Genomic DNA, 27,898 nt, shown 5'->3' with positions numbered 1-27,898 from the left:
AGACATAATAAGACTCTATAGTTATAGTTTCAGTATTTGCCATACATAACTATAGTTCTGTTTGTTATGGAGGCTGCAATTTGTTTATTTCGCTTTCCCGTTTGTATATTTCGCTTGCCCATTTGCATATTTCGCTTGTTAATATACAAATATGGTAAATGTCTACAAAATTTGTATTTATACATTTCGGAATATTGCAGAATTCCGTTTGCATATTTCGCTTTGAAGTATAAAAACAAGGTTATTTATTTTAATTTTTTCATAAATCGTTTACAAATAACTAGTGTAAGCATATATAAATTCTGTATTTATACAATCAGGAACTGAATTATACAAATTCTGAATTTATACAATTAGAGATTGAATAACACAAAATCTGAATTTATACAATTAGGAAATCTAATATCAAAATTTTGCAAAACTATAGTTACCAATTAAAAATAATCAAAATTATAGCTATATTACATAATTCATTTCGTATAATTTCCCAAAAAAACAACAGGCTCTCCGCTCTTACTAGATGGCCCGTGGCCGAGCGTTCTGGGCCGTATTTTTCTCAAAATTCAACGCTGTTGGGCTTCGTAAATTCTTTCCAAAGCCATTGTACCGCCTGTTCCAGTCCACTCCACGTAAACATCAAGCAGCGAGTATCTTCTGTTGCAAGAGCAGAGCACCAGTGTAGTAACAATGGTGGAAGAAAATTTGCGAATTCACACATTTACCGAGATTCCGTCACCGGAGATATTCTCTTCTCAAATTGAACCCAAAAACGTTCCAGCGGTGACTTCTCTAACTTAGAAAATATGCATATCGCACTATATGAACACATAAAATTTGTTTATGTTGGTGTGCTCATCATTTTTTTGTTTGTTTCTCTTTGGTTTAGGTCTTCAAAGGATGTATAAAGAATTGGAAGGCTTTCTCAAAATGGAACCCGTCGGACGGTGGCCTAATCTACTTGCAGGTATTCTTTTCTCTTGTTTCGTTGCTTTGCAACTTATGCTATTAAATGACGCCTGATTCTGTTCAAATTATTAAGCTAACTAAAAAATAAGTATGATGAATAGAAACAAAAAGAAATTGAGGAGGACTGTTGGAATTTACACGAAATTTCTTACTGCTGGCGTTGAGGTCTAGAATTTGCATGTAATTGCAAATTATTGAAACTGAAATTGTTTGCCACCAATGAAGTTTTCAATTCCTAATATGAATTGAGAAAACATCAATTTCCGTTGTTGTTTGATCTATTGTTTATGCAAGTGAAATTAGTTAGTAGCTTTTAGCATCTGGCCTTGTTGTACAAAACTAATGGAGTAACTAATAATTGAAAAACTAGAAAAATAGAACACAAAAGTAGAAGTATCTGCCTTGTTCCTAATGTCCATATACAATGTAACCTTCTCAAATAACTTTGAACTTCTCTCAAGCTATCACTTTCTCTTACAATTACAAATGAACTAAAGTTGAAGTACGGGGAACATGTTGTTGCCTCCAAACGCACACGCAAGTATACGTAGTCATACAAGTAATATAGTGACTTTTTTCAGGAACCGAATGTCGAACCCACAGGGACAAGATTCCTTAGCAAATAACTAACTCAAGTTAAACTATTAAGATGAACAAGTGCGATCATAACCGAAAGACAGTTGATGTGCTGTAACTTCTAACGTGAAGTAAATTGAGAGAGGACGTAAGTACTTGGGTTGTCAACAATGAGAGGGGAATTTCGGGGTCAAGGCGTACTTCACAATCATGTATAACACTAAGTTTCTTTGTTGGTTAAGTTACCTATCCTAGTTGTTGATTCATGGGGTTGATAATATGGTTATGGTCTCCCGAGCCTCTAACCTTCTACCACAATTGGACGCCTAACTACATCATTGAGTGTGAAAGGCCAACCAATTCCGGTGCATGAAGTTATCTTCCCGTATTTGAACCAATCTATCCCTGATTTTAGTTAGAAAGTAGAACTCATTCCTTATGTCCTTCTTTCTAACTAAGATTCCGTCACAAAAGGTTTATAGATTTACTCTAATGATAGCTAATCATTAAAGTAGTAAGAACACGAACATAAGAACAACCAATAATGATAAACCACAATAACGAACTCAAAACAATGTTATACAATCATGTTTCATTGCCTCAACCCTAGAAACGAGGGTTCTGGCCGCTAATGATTCGAATAACAATTGTATAGATTGAAGAGAACTAAAATAATGTAAAAAGGCAAGAAAGAACCCTAAATAACTTCCCCAACTCGTCCAAGAGGTTTCCACCAAGTATCGAATGATTAAAATATCACATAAGTGTTCTATTTTGTAGTAGAATAGGAGTTATTTCCGATGCGTGCCAAGTCTGTGGCATGTTCTTATCGTGGACCTTGCCTTCAGGAAATCTTCGAGTTTCTGTTCCAAGTCCGTGGCACGGACTTGGTCCACTGAAGTGCAGTTTCTTCCTTCAACTTCTAATTTCTTGATTTTTCATCACTTCCCATTCATCCATTAGCTCTAGCTTCAACTCCAATGCATTCCATCTTCAAGATTAACTCCTTTGTCTCCAATTTTAGCTCATTCAAACACAAATTCATCCCACACAATAGATATATTCACATATGTTAGTTCGTGGACTAAATCACTAATAAATCATGAGAATACAATAGAATTTATTGTAGAACTAAGCTATAATGTAGGTATAAAATGACATTTGGACGTATAAATATTATAGTTGCAAATCATTGAAACTGAAATTGTTTGCCACCAATGAAGTTTTCAAGACTTAATATGAATTGTGAAAACATCAACTTCTTTTGTTGTTTGATCTATTGTTTATGCAAGTGAAATCAGTTATTAGCTTTTAGCATCTGGCCTTGTTGTACAAAACCAATAACTAATAATTGAAAAACTAGAAAAACTAGAACACAAAAGGAGAAGTAACTGCCTTGTTCCTAAATCCATATAAAATTTAACCTTCTCAAATAACTTTGAACTTCTCTCAAGCTGTCTCTTTCTCTTACAATTACAAATGCACTAAAGTTGAAGTACGGGGAACCTGTCTGTTTGCTTAGTTGAATAATGAGCTGATTCCTCTCTCATTTCACTCATAAAGTATAGGTGGAAATGTAGAGAAGCTCGAGAGCATTAGTGTCCAGAAACAAGTGATCGGATTGAAAGCTAATTATTTTTTTTAATTGATAATTTTAAGTTATATTCTCAAAGACCTACACAAGATTCGGATTGCAGAAATATAGCATATCGTCTCCTCCTCCTCAACTCTGTCTAAAGGTCTTTATAATGAAAGTATATCCGATGTCTATAACATGAAGTTACACCAAACGAAAGACTCACATACATGTAAAGGAGGAAAACTTGGAATATATCAAATCTGAATTAAGTAAGTCACTTTTCTTCGTAAAGACTTAACTTACTTGAGATGATGCCAGGACTATTGAGGGATTCTATGAAGCCCATCAAATCTTAATACAGGTTGAGACTTGCCTCGTGCTGCTAAACTAGCCAAAGGAATAAAAAGCTGATTTTATCTGTTCAAAGACTTAACTTACTTGAGATGATGCCAGGACTATTGAGGGATTCTATGAAGCCCATCAAATCTTAATACAGGTTGAGACTTGCCTCGTGCTGCTAAACTAGCCAAAGGAATAAAAAGCTGATTTTATCTGTTCAAAGACTTAACTTACTTGAGATGATGCCAGGACTATTGAGGGATTCTATGAAACCCATCAAATCTTTATACAGGTTGAGACTTGCCTCGTGCTGCTAAACTAGCCAAAGGAATAAAAAACTGATTTTATCTGTTCATACAAATTTTCCTGTCACTGAACACCCTTCTCCTGTGCTCTCAGTTCGGTCCCTGTCGTTTAAAAGATAGCATGCCCGATAGCCCTCCTTGATCTGTTTCTGTGTGGTTTGGTCCCTTGACACTTGAAACACTCCCTAAAGTTGGGAGCTGATTCCCCACCAACTGATAAGCACTTCCCACAGTATTCTTGCAAAGCTACAGTGCTGTGGGAGGTGGAAGCCTCTTCACTTGCCTCTTTCACATGAACATGCTGACTTATATTTACTTCCTCCCCGTCAGGTTCTTGCAGATAGGAACGTTAAATGCTTAAATTGATCCTATCCACGGTTAATTAAGCAAGAATTGTTGGAGCAAATTTAAAAAAGAACAACATTCAATTAGAGTAGTGATTAGAAGAAGCAAAGAGATAGACTTTTAAAGGCATTTTCGAACAGTTAATGCTGAAAGAGTGAAAGATAAATGATTCATTTGCATCGTAGAGGAGCTTCTCTGTGCTATTTGTTATCAGCCTTCTGGTATGGGTTTTGCTTCTTTGTCTAACATATTCTTATCTAGGGATCTATCTGCGCTTCTTTTCTCTATCGGCAGTTAGGATGACGAGGATGATATAAAGTCATCTAGCCTGGTCTCACCTAGCAAATCTAAAGTATTCCATATTTCTTTTTTTTTGAGAAGAAAGTCCTTTTTTCTTGATAACTGTGGTATTTGGGCCAGCCTGTGGGCACCTCAACTATTCCATAGGTAATCTGCTACCTCCCATCAACACAGGTACCAGAGAAACCACCCAGTCTTTTTTTGTCTCTGCTAGGAATTGAACTTATGTCATGGTTCTCAGCCCACTTCATTGACCAATAGGCGACACCCTCGGGTGCTTAAAGTCTTTCATTCTCTTCTGCAATATTCTGTTTGGATGTGCTAGATGCCTCAAATGTACAATAAGTTGGAAGAAGGAATGTTCTTAATCTGGGTGCTGATGAATATAACATTTTGCCAATTTAAAAAAAAAAAGAAGAGGAGTGTTCTTAATCACTTTCTGTTTTCCTGAAAGGTAATTACTTGAACTTCTACATTATCAAAACAAAAAAAAAATATCTTTCTGCCTTTGAGATTCATGAAGCAGATGCTAGCGATGCTTACAATTATCTGATAGGGTTTAAAACTTTCACATAACGTTTTATGTGACTTAACTGGATTCCATGCTCACACAGTTTTGGTACAGGACAGTAAAACACAATCATGTGAATGAAAAGAAGTATTTATGAAATTCATTTACTCCACATATATTTCTAAGACGAGTGACTGATGTGTTCTCTATGAAACTTCCATTTACTTATGTAGGAACGTGTAGGCTCAGTAGCTGTGGAAGCTATGCTGTCCAGATCTGCACCAGTCTTTTATGGTGATATTAGAAGCCATGAAAGGGTAACTTTTTTGTTTTGAGATATTTCAAGAGCATGAAATGCAAACTTCATACTCTAGAATTATTTTGTTCAGCTGGACCTTTAACATATATCTCCCTCCACTTCAGGTCCCATTGAGCTTCTCTACCTTTATCAGATATTGCTTGGGCCTATTGAAGAATAGGGATGGAAGGCGAGATGATTTTTTGGAATCTCAGAAGCATAGTCTTGTAGTATCTGACACTGAGCAAACTGATTTACATTTTGGAGAAGCTCCTCAGCAATTTTATTTAGCACAGGTGATAATTTTGTTGACGATAGGATATTGGGACCAGCCGATGGCTTGTGTTCTTTTAATATCTTTCCCTGATGATGACTGAGTAGTCTCATTTCTTTCTTTCTAGAGAAATGTTACTAGTCCTGGATAAAATCTTTTCGTGTTCAGGTACCAATTCTGAATTTTGAGAAAAAGGATCACATGCAACTGGAGTGCCTTGGAGAAGATATTCAAACGGTGTGAGAATGCATGCATTCCCTCTGCCTGATCAACCCTTTTCTTTCTGGGTGTAGTATTTCTATTTAACTGACATTTAAAGCTCTACCTTGCAGCCTGTACCTTTGGAGACCAAAAGCCTGTCTTCTGTTAATTTGTGGATGAACAGCATGAAGGCTAGATCCAGCACACACTACGATCCACACCACAACCTCTTATGTATAGTCTCTGGATGCAAGGAAGGTTAGATATTTCTGTATTTTACAGGAAAAAGGTTCATTATCATGCTATGGTATTCTTTCTTGTGGGAGGTTGTGGGACCAATTCCATCACTGTACATTTAGAGTGACCGAACAACACCAGATAGATAGAAAGTTGTACATCGTTTTGAGTATTCTGTTTCCTTTTTCTGTCTGTCTGTCTCTTTCTCTCTCTCTCTCTCTCTCCTCTGAGTCTTGATGCTTGGGAAGGAAAGATTAGCTATGGCAGTTTACTTCTTGGTGGAATATTCTGTGCTAGCTTTGATTTCTGGTAGTCACAGATTGTAGTTTTAAAGATAAAATGAAGATGAGGAAGATAATGGGTCCTTATATTTGTTATCCATACTAATGGATTACCTCTGGCTATTTGGTGTTGCCTGCTAGTTACAAGTACAGAAGTACTAGTAGGAGCTACCACAATTGTCAGTTTTAATGTATTTGGTTTTGTTTTGATGTCTATCAATTTATCCAAAATAAAGGATGCCTCAGCCTGTTTGTTCTGACCTACTTGGTACAATTACTAGCAGGAGCTACCACAATTATCAGTTTCCATTATATCTGGTTACGATCCATTAGCAATGAACTGTTTTTTTTCCCACTTGTCTGTTTTGTATATCAACTACTCCGCCTTCCGGGGAATTTGTTGGATTATTTAAACTTACTCAAAAGTTTTATTTGGTTGGCAGTTACTTTATGGCCACCTTCTGCAACTCCTTACTTATATCCACTACCTCTGTATGGGGAGGCTTCAAACCACAGGTATTTCATTTCCTATATGTAATCTTATGTACTTTTTGTGCTCTTTTCATTTTTGGATTAGCCATAAGCTCATAGCATGGATGATATACATGCCAATTTACTACTTCCATTCTTTGTTTCCTTGCAGCTCTGTTACTTTAGAAGAACCAGATCTTTCACTCTATCCAAGGGCGACATGCCTAAGTGACTTTTCGCAAAAGGTTGTTCTTCATGCTGGTGATGCCCTGTTCATTCCTGAAGGATGGTAAGATATTACCCTGTCTTGTTTGTTGCTTAAATAATAAATATGCATGATATGTTTTTCTTTTGGTCTTTTCCCCTTCTCTCTGAATATTGTAAGTCTGCATTTCTCTATGGATTATATCATTAAAGAAGTATTTATCCTCTATGGTCTTAACTGGTCTAGGGAAGGAAATGTTCATCTAGGTAAGTCCATGGCATAAGTTCTGAGGCCAAAATTGGGACCTTTGAATTTCTGGTGCAGAAAACATACAATTCTGACACAATTCACAAGATAATAACTTGTGTAGTGTATGCTCCAATTGTAGATTACTCATTTTGGATAATTTTTCTGTTTCATCAGCTACATGTGTCATGTAATGCTTCCTTAGATCTTTGTGTCTGTATGTTCTAAGGTTCCAATTTGTAGTTTGTACTTTGTACCTACTTATTCTGTCAATTAAAAAATGATATATCAACAGTACTATATGGTTGAACTTGAAAGTACTGGAGTAGTAATTCTATTGGAGTGCTTTCCTACAGAAGCATAAGTTGCACTGAATGTTCCTCATTGCTTTTCAGTGTGTTCTGTAAATTATTCCAATAGTTACATCTGGATTTCTGGTAGACTACTGAAATCTTAGAATGAATTTGGTTCTTCGAAAGAGATGTATTATTTCTTTACACAATTGTTGGAGATGGAAGCAATGTATACTGTGGGAAACTCTCCAATGTAACCATATGTTTCAGATGTTTTTTGTTTGTTTTTGAGAAGGAACCAAATGTCTTTAGATGTTGGTCACTAGATCTATCAACTCATTCTGGATGATGTGTATATGTAGTTGTGCTGCAGCATTTTAGCTTTCTCCTCTTTCTTTATCAATTGTTGAACATACCTAGTCATTAGCGTTGATATTCTAGGTTTCATCAAGTGGATAGCGAAGTTTTAACCATCGCTGTCAACTTTTGGTGGCGGTCCATGACAATATCTGGCATGTTGGAGCATATGGATGCATATTATCTGCGTAGAATATTGAAAAGGTAAGTTTTGTCCCCCTCATCTCCTACATTGATCAGATCTATTTTTGGCTCTTCTGTATTATTACAAAGAACAATAGACTAATAATTATGCTCATTGGTGCTCTTTCACCTTTACGTTGGAAACTGAAGATTGACTGATAAGGAAATGGTTAGTTTTCCTAATCTCTATTCATTATTTTTGAATTATGTGAATTCAAAAGTTTATTATTGTAGTAACACATGGTCTTTATCACGTCCCTTCATGTGCGACACAAATTATTTTGCTTTAGTCTAAGTACATGAGAATTCTTTGACAATGGATGACGATGAGACTCGAATCTGGGAACTATACTTGCATTTATTGTGTATTAAATTGTGAGTAGTACATCATCATCTAAAAGTTTGAACCTTTTTCAAGAAGTATTTTTATTATTTATAATAAAGGAAGAGGTCCAAATTTTCCCCTCAACTACTGACTTTCACTTGACTATGTACTCCTGTAGAAGTTGCCAAACCAAAAATACCCTTGCTATTATAAACTATGTTGCTCAGACTCTTCAAAAATGTCAACTGGTGCGTGTCGGATTCTCCAAAAGTAGTGTATTTTTGGAGAATCCGACACGGGTGCGGCATCAAAAGTGAAGAGTCCGTGGAACTTAGGTTATAAAAATAGGGCATTTTGGGATTTCACCTAACTCACCAAACGAAACCTTGTTTGTATTCACCATCCTCCACATAAACTGGCACATATCATTAAACATTGCTTTGATTCGATTTCGTTGCCCGGAGATTTATCTCATTTTTGTCAGTTGTCTCACTGGCATTTTGTCTATTATATCATATGATGTGTCTCAGCTAGCTTATATGCCGATTTGACCATTTTTAGTAGATAATACAATTTCTTCCACTTCTGAATCCCAAACAATTCGATTAGGGGTCAATACATAGATTAAAGGTCCTTCTTCAAATTGCTCTTCATTTGTAACTTCATAACCTTCATGGTTCGCTCCGTCTGTGTTACCTACAAATAAAAGGCCCGTTCAGGAAGACCATCTAATTTTACGAAAAAGGGATAATTGAAATCCTCTAATTGTTGGAGTTTGTTTCTTTTAATGCCTTACTTTCCCTCCACATTTTCCCTGACATCCAACTAACGTCCTCTACTCCAGTACACAACACACATCATTGTTTGCTTAACTAAATTTAGTAAGGTTGCAGCAACCTTTCATAAAAATTAGGCTGCAACCTCTTTACCTTTACCTTCTTTTCTTGCAGTTGATCTCTCCTTCTCTGCATTTTCTTGTTTCTTTCCGTCAGCAATCTGCTTCTTTTCTTCCCTTTCGTTATCCCTTTGCTTGGTTTTATATCTGTTCTCATTAGGGCATCGAAGATGAGGTGCTATTTTCGTTGTCTCCTTCAGTGGGATTTGACTCCAGAAATTCCTCCTATTTTTCACCATCTTTGTCTCAGGCAGATTCACCTTTGACAATCGCTGCAAATGAGGGCTAAGGGGATTTATCGTTGTTTGAGCAGGTCTAGTAGAGCTATGTTGCTCGAACTCTTCAAAAATGTCAACTGGTGCGTGTCGGATTCTCCAAAAGTAGTGTATTTTTGGAGAATCCGACACGGGTGCGGCATCAAAAGTGAAGAGTCCGTGGAACTTAGGTTATAAAAATAGGGCATTTTGGGATTTCACCTAACTCACCAAACGAAACCTTGTTTGTATTCACCATCCTCCACATAAACTGGCACATATCATTAAACATTGCTTTGATTCGATTTCGTTGCCCGGAGATTTATCTCATTTTTGTCAGTTGTCTCACTGGCATTTTGTCTATTATATCATATGATGTGTCTCAGCTAGCTTATATGCCGATTTGACCATTTTTAGTAGATAATACAATTTCTTCCACTTCTGAATCCCAAACAATTCGATTAGGGGTCAATACATAGATTAAAGGTCCTTCTTCAAATTGCTCTTCATTTGTAACTTCATAACCTTCATGGTTCGCTCCGTCTGTGTTACCTACAAATAAAAGGCCCGTTCAGGAAGACCATCTAATTTTACGAAAAAGGGATAATTGAAATCCTCTAATTGTTGGAGTTTGTTTCTTTTAATGCCTTACTTTCCCTCCACATTTTCCCTGACATCCAACTAACGTCCTCTACTCCAGTACACAACACACATCATTGTTTGCTTAACTAAATTTAGTAAGGTTGCAGCAACCTTTCATAAAAATTAGGCTGCAACCTCTTTACCTTTACCTTCTTTTCTTGCAGTTGATCTCTCCTTCTCTGCATTTTCTTGTTTCTTTCCGTCAGCAATCTGCTTCTTTTCTTCCCTTTCGTTATCCCTTTGCTTGGTTTTATATCTGTTCTCATTAGGGCATCGAAGATGAGGTGCTATTTTCGTTGTCTCCTTCAGTGGGATTTGACTCCAGAAATTCCTCCTATTTTTCACCATCTTTGTCTCAGGCAGATTCACCTTTGACAATCGCTGCAAATGAGGGCTAAGGGGATTTATCGTTGTTTGAGCAGGTCTAGTAGAGCTATGTTGCTCGAACTCTTCAAAAATGTCAACTGGTGCGTGTCGGATTCTCCAAAAGTAGTGTATTTTTGGAGAATCCGACACGGGTGCGGCATTGAAAGTGAAGAGTCCATGCAACTTAGTAGTAGAGTACTGTATTATTCGTTGTTGGGTGATGCTCGAATATTGTGGTGGATGAGCTGATTTGTTTTGTCATGCTAAATTTTGTATTGGATCTGGATCTGGAGATGTTTCAAGCGGGTTGAATGGTTTGAATTGGTAAAAAATGGCTGGGTGCTGCTGGAGGGAGGGGGGAGGGGGTCATTTGAGGATGGTTGGGCTGGGTTTGCTAGGGTGTGTGGGTTTGGGTGTGTGTATTGTCCATGTGTTCTGACATGTCAAGATGTTTCTGTACATCATTTCTAGGATGGTGAGTATGCCATTTCAGAATTAGATGAAATCATATGTCTTTATGTTTGACATACGTTCATGTTCAATGATTGGATTGCCATGAAAAGAGATGGCGAGTACCATATATTGTTTGATTAAATCGGTTGAAATTGAGAAGTAATAAACTAAAGCCGTTCATCGACTAATTCCAATGACCTGTTGGTCAAACAAAGGAATAAATAAAACCAGAACTTGGTATTTTGGTGGTTAAGACTTCAAAGAAACATTCAAGCATTAAAGATCCATCTTGATAAACATGAAATGCATAATGTGATGAGGATAGGATAAGCAAAAGAAAGCTTTGATGAATTGTTATAAGATAGTTGATGGGTGATTTGAGATAACATGGCAGATAATAGTCTTTAGACGTGTATATTGAGTATTGACGTTGCTAAGAAAGTTCAAATATGGGCCTAATTCAGTCCAAAAAGCTATATGATGAGGCGACATCAAGATCATATTAAGAGATCACAATCAATACCCTGAACAATGTGGGACTGTAATACCCTAACGCACGCACGGGGCCGAACATCTGGAGCATGAATGACATAACATCGGAGCTCAACATTTGCTAACCAAACATGTGGGATGACCGACTCTGAGACCGTGTTATTGATCCTGCCTAACACAACCGCAACAGTTAGTTCATGAGATGAGAACTTCTCAAACCATATAAAGAGATTACAACCAATATCTTCTAGTAATATGGGAATCTAACAAACACCAAGAAATTTTCAAGTGAGGAAGAACTGTTTGGTAACACTGAATGCAGTTGGTGATGCTAGAGGCTGATAAAGACTACAATTAAGATGGATTAAGGAAAACAGTTCTTTCAACTTCAAAACAATTGATGTAGTATTATCATAGGCAGCTTTCTTAGCAAAATTTTTGGTTGTACTTTTAATTGGTCTGAATTGTTAAACATTAATGCAAAAGATGGATTTACCATATTGCAACTTTAACTTTATAAAAAAAAGAAGATGGATTTACCATATTGTTGGATAATAAGTATATACGTGATTATCATCGTTTTTCTCAAGTTCAAAAAAAGTATATACATGATTATTTTCATCTCTCCCTCTTTGGTGACCAGGGCAGAATAAGATGCTGCATTTTCCTTCAAGTAGTATGGATAAAACTATGACTTGTACTACTTCCCAGCCTAATAATGCATATAGAGGTAAATCATTTTCTCTATTTGCCAGTTTCGAGTATTCACTGATATACAGTTTTCAATTTTGGGTCTTCTTTAATACCTGTATATGGGAAACGTTTTGACGCCTGTATGCCATTCATGTGTTCTGAGTACTGTTCTTCTTTTCATTAGATCATGTACACCAAGGAATCAGCACGAATTGTGGCGACAGAAGTTCAAAAGATGAGCTTAAGTCGAAAGTGATGCTGCAAGATTTGGAACCATGTGCATCACAGTCTCTGAGTGAACTTATTTCATTGGTTCATAACCGTCTCAATCCAAGCAAGCTGACGGAATCTACAGATAATTCATCTGCTGGGGAGAATGATGAGACGAATAAAAGAAAAGAGGACTCATGTAGCACCAGCGATGATCCAGTTGCTAATCTTATTTTGACTCTTCATCCACTTAGAATCCACAGTGTCTTTCTTGCAATGGCGGTGAGTTCATTCTTAACAATAGTTTCGATGAATCTTGGTTATCTTGGGCCCTGTATTATTAATCTTAGCTTCTTCTCTTTCCTTTCGACCCGACTTTATTGATGTTTTCTCTGCATCTTTTAATTACCAAAGGAGATGTATATGCTATAGCCTATAGTCCAACTGAGTAAGACAAAAAGGTTAAGATACTGTTCTGTTCCTTTGGGGTTGAAATTTGGGGGGAGCCTTGTAAAGGTAGAAACATCTTATTAGAAAATGTATGATTATTGGTTATTTGACTTATGCTACCATTTCCTGTTAAATTGTGATTCAATCTGTTTCATTAGCATGCAATAGTATCCAATGTTATAAGTTAAGTTCTATTGTTGACATTTTTGCAAGCTTAAATGTTGCTGCATCCTGTTTCATAACCTTTCTATGGGTTTGGTCCTAAAGTTCCCACATTTGTAGGGTGGAATCCCCAGTGTATTAAAATCAAAATGGGTGGAATCTTTCTTTAGCTATATTGGACAAATATTTTGTGCCAATACTTGAGTGAGTGAGCCTTATCCCTCAAATGCTTTAGCATCTGGGAGGTTGGACAAATTTTTGGATTATGCGATTTGTTTTATCATGGTTTGTTTTATCTTGCTCCTTTTTCCCTGAGACCACTTTGTTTTTTCTAGTCAGCCTGTTGTTTTATTAAGAGTTTCTCAATGCGTTATTCATCTCAATCCATTCAGCTCTTCCGTGGTAGTTACTTTTTCCCCTTTCATTGCTTTAATGAGGTTACTTCTCATTTCCAGAACCATTTTCCAAGAACATTAGAGGCCTTAGTATTGCATGCACTCACTCCTGTTGGATCGGAAATCCTCACTCGAAAATTTGAAGAGATGGATCAGCTAATTTCAGGAGACAACCAGTACGTTTCATCCACATGCATTTCCGTGGACTAGAAAATTTCTATTGCTTTTAATATCCCAGTTAACTTTGATGTATACAGGAACCAATTCTACCAGATCTTTTATGGCGTGTTTGATGACCAGTCTGCGGCTATGGATGTACTTCTGAATGGCAAGGAGTTATTTGCTCGTCAGGTGCGTCTATTAAAGCCTTATGGTTATGTGGTACTTATCTGCTATTCAACTCTTACATTTTTCTTTTGAGAAGGTATTCAACTTTACATGCAGTCTGTAATTTTGATTATTAAGCTGGTATCCGTATTTCCTGGTGAAAGGAATGGAATTTATATTTCTTCTTTTATATGCTGTTTTTTCTCTATAATGATATGAATAAATATCATTGTTGAACTGGTGGTAGAAACATTTGACAGATGATCAGTCTACTTAATCTCTAGCCCGAAGTGTCCCAAGTGCACAAGGATGGTTGTACTAGGGTTCTTTGAGTTATTTAATAGTCTTTCAACAAATACCATACTCTGTTTTAGATCAGTTAAACTGCAGGGCTCCTAAGTTGTTTTATTTGATATGGTTCTATTCATGTGTGTGATATTTATTTATGTACTTGTACATACTGCATGAAGCAAAATGTCTTTTGTTTTTCCTAGCGTCAACTTCGTTTTTCTCTTACCTGTGTATTAGTATGTGATGGGAATGCCAACTGTTAAGGCTGGATTTTCTTCATTTGAGTTCTAGTCATTAGTCATTGTATCATGAGGAAGACTACAATAACTTAGCCTTGCTTATCATGACATTACAGGCATTTGAAAATGTGCTCGGTCAGTACCTGGGAAATAATCCTGATGGGCCAAAGCAACAAACCAAATAGATACCAACTGGCACTTCAAAAAGAATACGGTCTTTGAATCGGATGACCGACTTCTCCTCTCCACCCTTTCCTCCTCATTTGGTATTTAAATTGGATGACCGACTTCTCCCTCTCCACCATTTTCCTCTTCTTTTGGTACTGTGCATATGATGCTGTTGTAACCCTATATTACCGAGTCCCTACTCAATTTAGCTGCCATTTTATTGCGTGTTTTTGTGACATAATTTCATATTGAAGTTCAGAATTGTTTTTGTGTAATTAATACCTCTAATATTTTGGATTTGGGAGTTGCGTCGTTTAGAATCATATTTTGTTTAAGGAGATTCTCGATATGACAGTTTGTGCTTTTTCTTTCCGCTCTAGTTGATTTTAAGATTGCTTTGGTATCTTTTTAACGTGGGGTTGACGTAGGAGGGAAGGTTAAATGGCTAGCGTCAGTCAGTGATTTGGGTGTCAACATAAAGAAAGCTTATAGATGATAATGATCTGGAATATTCTTTTTCTTTATAGATAAGGGCAGTACTTTATTAGGAATCATTCTTGACATTTTTCTCAAATTTATGTGAGATTTGAAATATTTTCGATCCCCAAACCCAAGCTAATAATGATATAGTTCTTTTATCCCATGTTATTTTGTTCTCTCTAAATCTTTAGCAGTAAGACAAAAGAAAATGATGGATCCTGCAGATTCCCGCGCTGCGAAAGACCAAGTTGGAATTATCCATGTGCCTTGATTTTTTCTTCCTTCTTTAGAAACATGTGTCATAGACCTTTACCACCTTTTGCATGGTACTTGAATGTTCTCAAGTAAAGCAGCACTTGCATTGCATGGGGATTCGAAGTTCAATCGAAAAGAAACTTAAGGCATGGTAAAGAAGGTTTGGTAATTATTGGGTTTGTAAGGAGGAAAGGAATAAAAGGTAAAAAGATGGGATAGAATAGAAGCTTTTGTTATCTGGCTGTGACACAGAACAAAAGATGAAAAAAAAAAAAGAGTATCTTTTTTAGTAGGCAAATGGTATATAATGTACCTTAGACCTGCTACTTACTTATGTTAACTTTCTAAAAGCTTGAATATACCATAATTACACTGTCACAACTTTTATAAATTCCTTAAGGCCCACTGCAAGTAACTTTGGATGCTGAATAGACTTTTGTTGAGACTATCTGTTTGGAATGTGATTCTTTCTTTCATCTTTTCTTTTGTGACATTCATGTTTCCTCTTTACTAGTTGTGTCTTATTATCAAGTGTTGAGATCCCAGAATTTTATGTTTAATCCTTAATAATAGCATCAAGGTCATGCTATGTTTCCAGGTTTTTGAACAAAGATGATGCACTTAGGGAAAAAATAGAGAATATTTCCGGAGTCGAATATAGGAAAGAGATAAAATTCGACGAGGCAACTTGCTGCAAAAATTAAATTCCATTGATATTTTGGGCTAAAATATCTTCCTAAAAACAACAAATTTTGCTTTGACTTGCATTGAACTGCTTGTCTACTCCTCTTATGGCATCAACCATCAGTCGACTTCAAATTAGAAAACAAATATATTACTGTCTATTAGTATTGGACTTGATCATCAAATAATATTTTTTGTATAACTAGTTTAAGCTTAAACTACAATCTATACTTCTTTGGGTTTTGATATTAACAACAACAACAACATACCCACTAGAGGATTGGGATCTGGAGAGGGTAGACTGTGTGCAGACCTTATCATTATCTAGTTATCATTATCTAGTGGAGGTAGGGAGACTGTTTTCGAAAGACCATCGGTTCGAGTACAACAAATCAGATTAAGTATGAAAAGGGAAAATGACAGTAAAGAAACTATAGTAACTACTACGAAAATAGTAACAACAACAAAATAGTGCAATAATCGAAATATCATAAAAATATATACGTTAGAATAAAACTAATACGTACGACAGACACAACTAAGCCTAAACTCTTTAGGAAGTAAGAGAACACTCCATTACGTATTAACCTTCTATCCTAATCCGCTACTTCTACGCTCTCTTATTTTAGAATCATATCCTCAATAAGGTAGAGTTCCGTCATATCATGTCTAATAACCTCAATCCCCATTACAATTGACAAATGAAAAAGGGAAAAGAGGCCAAAGTTTTTTGGATCTTTGCTCGCATGATTTCCAAGTTATTTGTTTAGTGGTCATAGAAAATGTAATAATTTTCTTGTCAGAATTGAGGAGGTAAAAATAGAAAGGGGTATATAGTGTGGTGCACAAAAACAAAGAAATCCCTAATGGAATTAATGTGCCCACAAAGAGTTTTGTGAAGATATCATCTTTTATGAAAACCGTTGACATTGTTTGTTTTCTTTTCTTAAATTTAATTCAACAAATATAATTCCATCTCTATCTTTAGTTTTTTAACCTTCTTTTCTTTATCTTTTGTTCTTTGTTTCTACCACTAATTTAAGGACCACCACTGTTACACACTAAGTGACCTTTTATACTCACGCTTATATGCATGTTTTTATTTTATTTTTACACCCTTTAGAAAAGGCCTATATCTTGCTTCGATTTCACCACTATTTTTTTCCCTTTTTGTGTATATAGTTGTAGTTGTAGTTGTAAAATTGGTTAGTACTCATACCTCATATAAAAGATAGATGCATGGGAGTTGTACTTTAAACAAAAAGATTGATGCATGGGAAATAGGAAAATTTTACAATAATTCCCTCTTAAACTCAAAAGAGAGAGGTCCACAATTCCATCTCAACAATTTCCCAATTCCCACTACTTGTGTATACTTTTACTATTTTCGGCTCTCCTCTCTCTAAGACTATTTCTCGGACGACAGATTCAGGACTTTCACTAAGAAAATTTAAAATATAAGAAAGTAAACACATGAAAAAGCTAATGAGATACATATAGGGGTTGTTTGGTTGGGAACAAATTATCCCCGGATAAGTTATTCCATCATGTATATGAGATAAATTAATGGTTGGATAAATAGTCCAAGGACAACCTAATACCTCCAACCAAACGTGAGATATAATAATGCTACATTTTATTCTAAAATTATTATACTTTGTACCTCACACCAAATGACTCCATAGAGTATATATACATATAAAAAAACATGGCATATTTACGCAGTGTAATTCTCCGATAAAGAGGTGTAAGTTGACTCCCTTTGTGCAAAGGTGGTTCACCATTGTATGTGGGGATCAACCTCTTCATTCCGATTCAAGCATTGTTTAGCAACTCAACTAGAGGTACTTAATAAACTACGAAAAATATGATGCGACCCTATTAAAGAAAGTATTAAGGATTTAACTCGAAAAAAATACAATTGATCATGGCTTGGGAATACCTCGTCTAAAGATTGTTGCTCTCAAGTTGAATCGAAAAAATAACAGAATTCATAAAGATTAATCATAAAGTTCTATTTAAATTTAATGTACGTTTGTCTTGTCGATTCCATAAAATAAGGCTTATAGGCTATAGCTATAGACATTTTCCTAGTGGATAACTTGACTTGCAAATACAGTCAATTTTCGGGGTTAATTTCACAGATAATCATATACTAATTTTTATGTTATTATATCATAGTCATTAAATCATCTTTATTAACAAAAAAAATCACTCAATTTTACCTAACTATCTCTAATGTCACTAAACTAACTTTTGTAGTGAAAAAATGATTCAACTATGCCTAAGTAGAAAAGAAGGTGACCTCGAGGAAATAGCGTAGACATTTTCTATGATATTTAGTATTAAAAAAACAGTTTCGTAACTTTGTAATACTTAAATAAAGTTGAATAACTTTTTCTTTGCAAATAAATAGTTAAATAATTTTGGTGCAATAAAATAAATGTTTGAAAGACCTATGTATGACCTCGTATTTGTTTTCGTTGGAGATAAAATCGTGACTTCAACCAGAAAATAGAACTGATCATGTACCAAATTATTTTATGTATATGGTAGGGCAAAATAAATAACTCTCTTAATTTTATTTTTGTCCTTTCTAAAATTGGAAGTCGAACTTTTTATAATTTGAATGTGGTAAATCCTACAGAAAAAGTGTAAAGTTGAGGATAAACCCAAAAGTATACGCAGCATGCGGAGTACAAATGCTTTTCCTCTCTTACCAAAAGGCCCTACTACTCTGGACTAGAGACGGATCAAGAATTTTTAATATATGAATTTGAGATTCAGATATTCTTTAGTAAAAATTATAAATTTCATAGTATAAAAAGCTAATTACATCTTATTTCTATTTTTTCTAAATTACAAAAAATCCTTAAAATTATAGGATTTCGGATAGATACGTGCGGATACATAACTCACAGATTGCAAATAATACATTACTTAATGAGAGAGATATATCCAAGACGGGATAGGAATGTATCCAAGAGGAAAGGGATAAGGATATTAATCTAGATTTCATATAAATACACTTAATATACTGTTTTTTTTGCTTCATTATAAAATAAAGTAATATAAAAAAATAATTATTTTTTAAAAATACAATTTATATTTTTTAAAAGTATCATCTATAAAAAGACAAACATTTTTCTTTGTATATTGCTCGTTTTTTCCTTCCCTACTATTATAGCATGATGAAATAATTATAATTGTTGTTTTATTGCATAAATATGGGATATATAGGGTAGTAGCAGTAATTGATATTTGGTCAAAGATGGAATTTATTGACCCTACTCAGAGTTTCTCACAGTAAATCCTAAAATTGCATTAACTTTTTTTCTTTTTGGCCATCCAAAATTGCATTAACCTAAACAGGAAAAAAAGATTTATACCCTCTGCTTAAAATGGCTATCCTCCAAAAAATTGAAGTATATAGTCAAAGAAAGACTTGACTAAAGTATTCTTGTTTTTCATTTGATATTAGCCTAATTAAGATTTAAGTATAAGAAAAAAAAGAGAGTAAATATATTCTTCAATTTTGTAATTTAAAACGGTTATATTTTATATATATATATATATATAATCGTCTAATAATTAATATATATTTACCTTTTTCTTTGATAAAAATAATAATCCTAAAAGTAATTATTTTATTTTTAAAATGCTACAATGACAAAAAAAAAATTTACCTTATGTATTTTTTAGGACCTTCTGTCCCTTTTGGATTATCAACAAAATAAACTTAGGAGTAAATCTAATTAAAAATTAGGTTTTTTTCTCCATGAGAACACAATTTAAAATATATTTTTTTAAAGAAACGTATTTCTTCCGAAATAAAGATTTATAATTAAGATAAAATCGTTATAGTAACCCATTATTTTCTGGCTGGACTGAAATTACCATAACATGAACATTCTTCATAGCAAGAACTATTGGAGTAGGATAATAGTAATATTCTTATTTTAATTAGAGGTATCCTATGGTATATTATTGAAAAATTTTCTTCAGTAAATTTGATTTTTAAAAATATTATATCATTATCATATCAAATTAGTTTAGAAGAATTTAATATTTTAAAGTTTGATTTTGATAATTTGCGGTACAATAAATCAAAAATTATAATTTGTTCGATATTAACTTACATATACTCATATAGTAAGAGAGTTGTGATATCAAATTTTTAGGAAATTATATCATACTATCACTTTGTACATATAGAAATAATTTTTAAAAAAGTACAAGCATTTTTTTATTAATCAATTACAAAAAAAAAACATTCCAATCAAAATAGAATAATCAAAATTTCAAGGTCTAACTAATAATTTTGTACTATTACTAATTATATTTGTAAGCATAATATATATATATGAATAATTTATGTAAAAATATACTTCAGTATGATATTTGATATATTTTCTTTATAAATATTGAATATCATATCAAATTTAAAAAAAATTAAAAGATATACTAAATAAATACCATAATATTGAAATTGCAATATAAAACAACAATTTTAATATAATAATTTATATCTATCGTACCACGTCCACAATACACTTGACAACATTTGTACGAAAAATTAGTTGCCTTTAGTTTCATTATGTATATTGAGCCATGGCGTATTGTGCAAATGAGGATGATGAAATTAATGATAGAACATATTTAAACTTTTATTGAGATAAAAAGAATATTTGGTTTGTTCTTTTTTTACTTGCCAAACTCTTGACGGTAAAAAATACTTGATATCTATATTAATTAGGGCTGGACATAAAATATTGAATTATCGAATCGAATTGGATCGAAATTTTTGGTAATTTAGTATTTGGTAATTGGTATTTGGTATGATATTCGGGAGTAAAATTTTAGAATTGTGGTATTCAGGTTTGGGTTTGGTATGAGACAATAGTAACATTTGGTATGATATTCGGGAGTAAAATTTTAGAATTGTGGTATTCAGGTTTGGGTTTGGTATGAGACAATAGTAACATTTGGTATTCGGTATTTCCCGAATACCAAATTATTTACTTAATGAAGATCATATATCAACATATCCATTACTCATTAGTACAAGTCCAAAGAGAAAGTTATAGAATAAGCATGAACAATCAAAATACATGTCTTTTAGTTGTATCAATTTGCTTTTTTTGATGTCTTATTACTTGTTGATCTTCTATCATATTGTGCCTCCATATAAAAAAATAGAAATAATTGGAGAAATAGTATTAACTTTGTAATACAATCGGTTATAACTTCAATACGGTATTACCGAATACCGTATCAAACCGAAGTTTAATTTACTATTTCCTGAATTACCAAATCGAAATTTAAAATTTTGATATTTGACATCTACTTTAAACTACCAATTACCAAATTACCAAACTCGAAATTTGAGAAATCCAAACCGAATACCAAATGCCCACCCCTAATATTAATAGAAGGTAGTGCAAAGATAAACAATGTGTAATTCTATAAATGAGATTTGAAAATAGTAGAATATACATAGATTTTATCGTTATTTTAATGGGGATAGTAAATTTATTTTTGATAGATTTTTAGCTCAATAAACAAAAAAATAAATCATAGCATGATAGCAAAAGAATATGACAACATAATAAGTGAAACAGTAAATAGTAAATACACCTAAAAGAAAAGAAACAACATTTATTAAATACTACTACTAATAAGAAGTGTAGAGGAAGTTAGTCCTCTACTTCTCCCACACAGAGTGTGAGAACACTCGACTACCGAATCCTTTCCGGTAAAAAAAGCGTTTTCGATAAATTTTCGACTCGATAAATAAGAAAAGAAATCAAAGCATAATAACAAAAAAATATGACAACAAAATAACGAGTGAAACAACATATGGTAATACACTTAAAAGTAAGAGAAACAATATAATCACTAAATAATGTACTACTAATAATAATCATAGAGAAAGTTATTCCTCTATTTTTTTAACACTAGAACACTCGACTACCTAACCCTTTCCGATAAAAAAAAGCGTTTTCGACAAACTTTCAACTCAACAAACAAGAAAAAAAAATCAAAACATGATAGTAAAAATATATGATAACAAAATAACAAGTGAAACAACATATAGTAAAACACTTATAAGAAAAGAAATAAGATGCGTAGAGGAAGTTATCCCACTACTTCTCCTGCACAAAATATGAGAATATTTAACTAGTTAACCTTCAAACTTAATCCTCGCCCTCCATGCTTTCCTGTTCTGATAAAAAATACAGTTACGATAAACCAAGTGCAAAAGTAATATAATCCGGAAAAAAAAACTTAGATAATTTTAAAAAAGTACCATATCCATAGAAAAGGTTAAAACTAAAACAGAAAAAAGATAAAAATGGTTCTTGCAAACTAAGAAAAACTAAAAGAACTATTTTCATTGTCTTTTTTTTTTTTTTGGGTTTTTTCTTTTTCTACTTTTTTTTTTTTTTTTGGTTGCAGCTTCTTGCTAGTCCCTTTCTTCCTCTGTTCATGATAGAGATTTCTCTGTAAATTCCCAACAGTGAATCTCTGCAAATTCACCCATTCATAGCAGCTTCTTTCATCAGCAATTTCCCCATGTTCCTGTTGTACTCTCAGCAGCAGCACCAACACCAGCAGCAGCAGCGGCGGCAGCAAAACCAAAGCCCAATTGATGATGTTTCAACACCGAATTGTCACGCTCATAAAGTGTTTGTTGAAAGTCCTGCATCCTATTTCCACCATATGATAGCAGCAGCCCATTACCCACATTCCCATTGTGCGGCATTACTTGCCCTCCACCACCACCACCACCAACACCAACACCAACACCAACACCACCAGCTGATGAAGAAGAATCATCATGATCATGATGATGATGATCTCCAGTCAAACCCAGAAAATCCCTAGTCAGATTGTCCCGTTTCTTCCAATTGCCTGGTATGTTTTCAGATCCGAAACTGAGAAAACCATTGGGTGTCACGTGAGCGAGAGCGGCTCTGTTTAGATGAGCCATGGTTGAATTCACAGTGGAGTTCGTACCCATAGTAGCTGCTTTCTGAAGCAATGCGGTAGCGGAGAGTTGAGGGGATGGGATGGAGAAAGAGCCCCTATGGAAAACTGGGTAATGTTGGTCATGGTAAAACGGAAGGGATGGTGAAATTGGGAAGTGAATGGATTCAGTCTTGATCGGAACAGGGTGGGCAATTTGATGGTGATTTTCTTCATGGGTATGGTTTGGGTTCAACGGGATTTGGGGGTCCCATGGGTTGAGGGAGATATGGGTTGTCACCGCCGTAGCTGCGGCGGAGATTGGCAGCGGAGGAGGAGGGTTGGCGAAATGGCGCTGGTTGGCTGGGAAAGGGAAGAGCGATGATTGGTCAAGATGGAAATTGGGTTCGCCGGCGATGGCAGCTGAGTTAGCAATGGTGGAAGCAGCGGCGGCTCTATGCATAAGAGCTGAGTTTGCTGAAAGCCTGGCACTTTCTTCAGCCAAAGCATCGCAAAATGCCCTGTGTGTCACAAAACTGTCCTTCCTGCCAAATCCATTTGCAATAACACAAACATTCAATACAACAACGCCAACATATTCAATGTAATTTCACCTAGGAAAATGTAAAAGGCTATCTTATGAAGATAGACAAACTACTTCGACGTAAATAAGCATATCAAATCAATAAGGAATGAAGAAACTCACACAATATCAAACATACTCAATGTAGTTCACAATAGAAAGACTGTTTCACATAGACCCTCAACTCAAATAAACTTGTCATAATCAGTAAGAAAAAAGGAAATACAGTAATAAAAAAAACTAGCACAATATTCAATGACATAATTCAAATTCATTACCTTTAACTCACATATTATCCGAGTAAACATAAAAATATTAACACATTTATAAAAAGCAGAACCTCATTAAATCTAAATTCTGAATTTATCTTGAATGATAATAATATTGACTAGAGATTAAACTATTTGAAGGTAGAAGTGAAGATTTGATTCATTAGTGTTCCTCACTCTTCATTCGAAACATTAAAACAAATAGTATCAAGAATCATAGAGTCATCAACAAGATTAATAGATAAGCTTAGCCTTTATGCATAGACAATATAAAATGAGCTTTTACCCTATTACTTCACTTTTAAAAATGTTTTAGCTCCATTTTGCAAATAGAAAAAAATTAAGCATGACATTTAGTATAGGATTCCCCCATGAAATATATGCACCATAAATACTTTTTCTTGATTTACAAAAAAGATAAAAGGCTTTATCTTTGGGACACCTAACTAAAAAGATAGAATTGTGCATGCGTTATGGGAGATATGTCACAAAACTTTGATAAAAGGTAAAGAAAATAAATCACATAAAAATGGAGTCAAAATTAAAAGTATGTAATGATAGAATAATGGTTATGATTGTTGTGAGCAAGAGGAGAAAAAGGAAGATAAAGACAAGACAGTTGACTGATGTTTTAACAATTGCATGCAAAAGCATAGCAAAAAAATACATAAAAAATTGGCCAACACATAACATATTGCCTCACCTAAAAAGCCTTCTTTGAAATTTGAGCTCTCATGCACAACATGCACTAATCCACCCAACTATACAACACACTTTTTAAAATTGGATTTAATTAATTCATACTATATATAGTAATATATAGTATAGTATAATGTATAAAAATTAATCTCTTTCAATATTTTTCATTTTTTGTATTGGTATATATAAAATACATACATACACTAATTAATACACACAGGGGCGAATCTAGGAGTCGCGAAGGGTTCACTCAAATCCTTTTGAAAAAAAATTACACTGTATAGATGATATATGTCTAGATTTTGAATCTCTTAAACATAAAACTAGAGGTTGATTCAGTAATTGATTAGGGGTTCAAAAAAAATTTTGAGGTTCAAAATTGAAATTTCAGACACTATTTTTTTTTATAAAAAAATTGTGTTAGTGAAAATCTTGAATCCGTTACTGAATATCGGAATCAATATACATTAATCAGTAGCTATGATGACTTCAGAAGTACACAGGGTATCTGCCAAGTGAATAATGATACCCTCCATTGAAAGTTTTGAAAAACAAGAAGAGTTTCAAGATTCTCGACCATAAGTCACAAGAAAGCATTCAACCTTTTTTCTTGATTGTTTTTTTTTAGCATGTCACTCTATTATTAATTATTTTAACAAAATTGAATAAAACTAGCTTTAGTATCAAATATATCTAATCGGGGCATTATTTTTGGACTAAAACAGACTTTGTCTATAGTTGAGAATAAATGATACTTGACATTTATGTAGAAAAATAAATAAATTTGAAACCCCACTAAAACTCGTAGCTACCACTCTTCGGGCTACACCCATACATAAGATGTAAATCGCACTCAGTAAGTCTGGTGCGATAAGCTCAATTGAGAATGCGTTGATAAGGGAAACCAAACCCTGACCTCCCTTATAGGATACAACCTGTTGAACCAACTCAATCATCTTTATAAGTCAAATTAAACGTATCCCAAAAAAGGTAACGTAAAATCCTGATTTCTTGGCATTTTAAAATTAAAAAAAAAACCATTTGAGTGCCAAGTAAATCTAAACCCTTGGCATGTTTCAGAAATATAGAGGAAAAAATGCATTTAATTTTCCTATTGTTAGATATATCCCTCTGTCAACAGTCAACAAGGACTATTTGTATTTATTTGTGTCCGTTTCTACACTAGCTACCTGCCACAACAAATTTTATTTTTATTCTTATTTTTTCAACCAAAGAAAAAAAAAACCATACACTCCATTCAGTGTTCACACTACTCTTGTGTAAAAACAGCCACAAAACAAAAACTAAGTACTCCTAATAAAAACAAACACATCCCAACTCAATATATGACATCACAAATTTTGTTAAAACAAAAAAAGATTTAGCCTTACAGAAATACACACTTCAAAAAAATATTATCGAGTGACATAAGGAATACACATACACAAAAAAAAAATACATGTAACATTTCATAGAAACTGAATATTGGTCAGACTCTCCAAAAATATTATCAAGCAACATAACTCATGTCAGTATATATAAATTAAATCGTGCTTTACCTGGAGAAGAGGGTACCACAGTCACATCTATACTCTTTTGTTCCACAAGTTTTAGAGTGAGCCTTCCAATCAGATTGAACAGCATAAATCTTGGAACATTTGTCACATTTCCATTTTTTCTCACCATGTTTTCTACAAAAATGTTTCTTAATTCCAGTGAGATCACCAAGTGCCCTAGAAGGATGATGATGAACACATGTTGGCTCAGGGCAAACATAAGCTTTTTTCTTGTTTTCTTTGTTGGTCCTTTGCTTCAATTTCCATGGAAGGTTATGACCCCTCCTATGAAGTTGAAGATTTTGATCCCTTTGAAATCCTTTGTTGCAAATCTCACACACAAATCTATTTGTAGCTAAAAGAGTCTTTGGTGACAAAGCTATCACTTCAGCATCTGGATCTGTTACATATAACAAATAATCAACATTAAATTTTGTAACAAAAAAAAACAATTAATCTAGGTTATGTATATAGTATGTAAAAAAATTAAAAATTGGTGCACATAAAGTAAAAATCATGAGATATCAAGATTTAATTCGCAAGAACTAAAAATAAATAAATCAATCTAGGTTATGTATGTTAACATTTTTTTTTGTGCACCTAGCGGTGAAAAATCATGGGATATCAAGATTTGAAATGCGAATCGAGACCAAAAAGGGGAAAAAATTAATCAATCTAAGGTTACGTATGAATTTTTTTTCTATTTTTTGCACCGACCAGTAAAAAATCAGATTTAAATCACACCTGAGACAAAAATTAAAAAGAATCAATCTAGGCTATATGTATAATTTTTCATTTTTGCACATAGCGGTGAAAAATCATGAGATATCAAAATTTAAATCGCTTAGACAAAAAAATAATGATAAATCAATCTAAGTTATGTGTATAATATTTTTCTTTTTTTTGCATCGACCAATGAAAAATCAAATTTAAATCGCGGCGGAGACAAAAATAAAAAAATCAATCTAGTTTATACATAATTTTCCATTTTTGCACCTAGCGGCGCCGGAAAATCATGAGATATCAAGATTTAAATCGCCCACAACACACACACAAAAAAATCAATCTAGGTTATGTATATAAAAAAAATCTTTTTTTTTTTCATCTGGCGGCGACAAATCATGAGATATCAAGATTTAAATCGCTCATACACACACAAAAAAATCAATCTAGGTTATTTATGTAAATTTTTTCCTTTTTTTTTCATCTGGCGGCGAAAAATCATGAGATATCAGGATTAAAATTTCAATCGCGATGGAAAAAAAACATTAAATGATTCTTTTCCATCTCTAGATGCTTCAATTAACAAAAAGAAGTTACTAGACACTTATACTGATAACATATACGACCGGCGAAACAATCGAGGTGCATACAAATTGCGCCCCCAAACCACCGTGATACACAAAAAAGGTAAAAAAGAATGTGGATTAAATTTTAAAGTACCAGGATTTCCAGGGAGATTTCTTTTCTTCTTGATCTTCTGTGGTTGTTCGTGATGGTTGTGATTCGAAATCATGTTTTGAGCCATGGAAGAAATAACACTGGTTGTTTCTTCAGAGAAGATAAAGCAACCGGTGTTCTGATGATATATTTGTTTGTTCCTCATTTCTTCTTCATTATACATACTTATATACTAACAATTTATTAATAAATACAAATCTAACACCTACTTTAGCTTGTAACAACCTTTGGTTTTTATTGAACAAAACAAAATTAATTCAGATACACAAAATCCAAATTCTGGATAAAATTAACAAAACAACTAAGCATCAATTTTGTTTTGAGTAAAACAAGTGGCACTTACAATTTACACTAAGCTAGTTGTAATTATAATTTGTTAGAGTAAAAATAACGCCAATAATAATAATAATAATAATAAGAGACCAAAAAAATAAAAATAGAAAGAAGAAGAAATTAAAGAATTGTTTTGTGAAGTATGAAGACGATGGATTTCTCAAAAGTCACTATCTTATAACAATGGATATATAGTTTGTTCAGAGCAAAATTTTAGCAAGAGCAACAATGTAAAGAAAGAGAAGAGAACATTGGACAATAGGTTTGGTTTATAAGTAGT

At 33.8% G+C, this 27,898-nt stretch overlaps 2 protein-coding genes across 2 annotated transcripts; one reads left to right on the top strand and one right to left on the bottom strand.

Moving 5' to 3' along the window:
* The first annotated feature begins 517 nt into the window (after positions 1-517).
* LOC102603065 (hypoxia-inducible factor 1-alpha inhibitor) lies at positions 518-14,700 on the top strand. Its single transcript, XM_006349666.2, has 15 exons — positions 518-780; positions 887-964; positions 5,155-5,238; positions 5,345-5,515; positions 5,662-5,730; positions 5,826-5,952; positions 6,656-6,728; positions 6,856-6,972; positions 7,869-7,988; positions 8,118-8,136; positions 12,043-12,124; positions 12,272-12,579; positions 13,365-13,480; positions 13,562-13,655; positions 14,278-14,700. The coding sequence occupies exons 1-15, from the start codon at positions 688-690 to the stop codon at positions 14,344-14,346; spliced, it is 1,620 nt and encodes a 539-aa protein (XP_006349728.1). The 5' UTR covers positions 518-687; the 3' UTR covers positions 14,347-14,700.
* Positions 14,701-22,176: 7,476 nt separating this feature from the next.
* Positions 22,177-27,697, bottom strand: LOC102587716 (protein indeterminate-domain 9). Its single transcript, XM_006349706.2, has 3 exons — positions 27,268-27,697; positions 25,828-26,224; positions 22,177-23,262 (listed from the first exon to the last, which is right to left on the bottom strand). Exons 1-3 carry the CDS (start codon positions 27,446-27,448, stop codon positions 22,311-22,313), a joined length of 1,530 nt encoding a protein of 509 aa, XP_006349768.2. The 5' UTR covers positions 27,449-27,697; the 3' UTR covers positions 22,177-22,310.
* Positions 27,698-27,898: the final 201 nt, after the last annotated feature.

This window comes from Solanum tuberosum, unplaced genomic scaffold, assembly GCF_000226075.1.
Source record: "Solanum tuberosum cultivar DM 1-3 516 R44 unplaced genomic scaffold, SolTub_3.0 scf00110, whole genome shotgun sequence".
In the NCBI taxonomy this organism is placed as follows: domain Eukaryota; kingdom Viridiplantae; phylum Streptophyta; class Magnoliopsida; order Solanales; family Solanaceae; genus Solanum; species Solanum tuberosum.
This window is presented reverse-complemented; position numbering and strand designations above follow the sequence as displayed.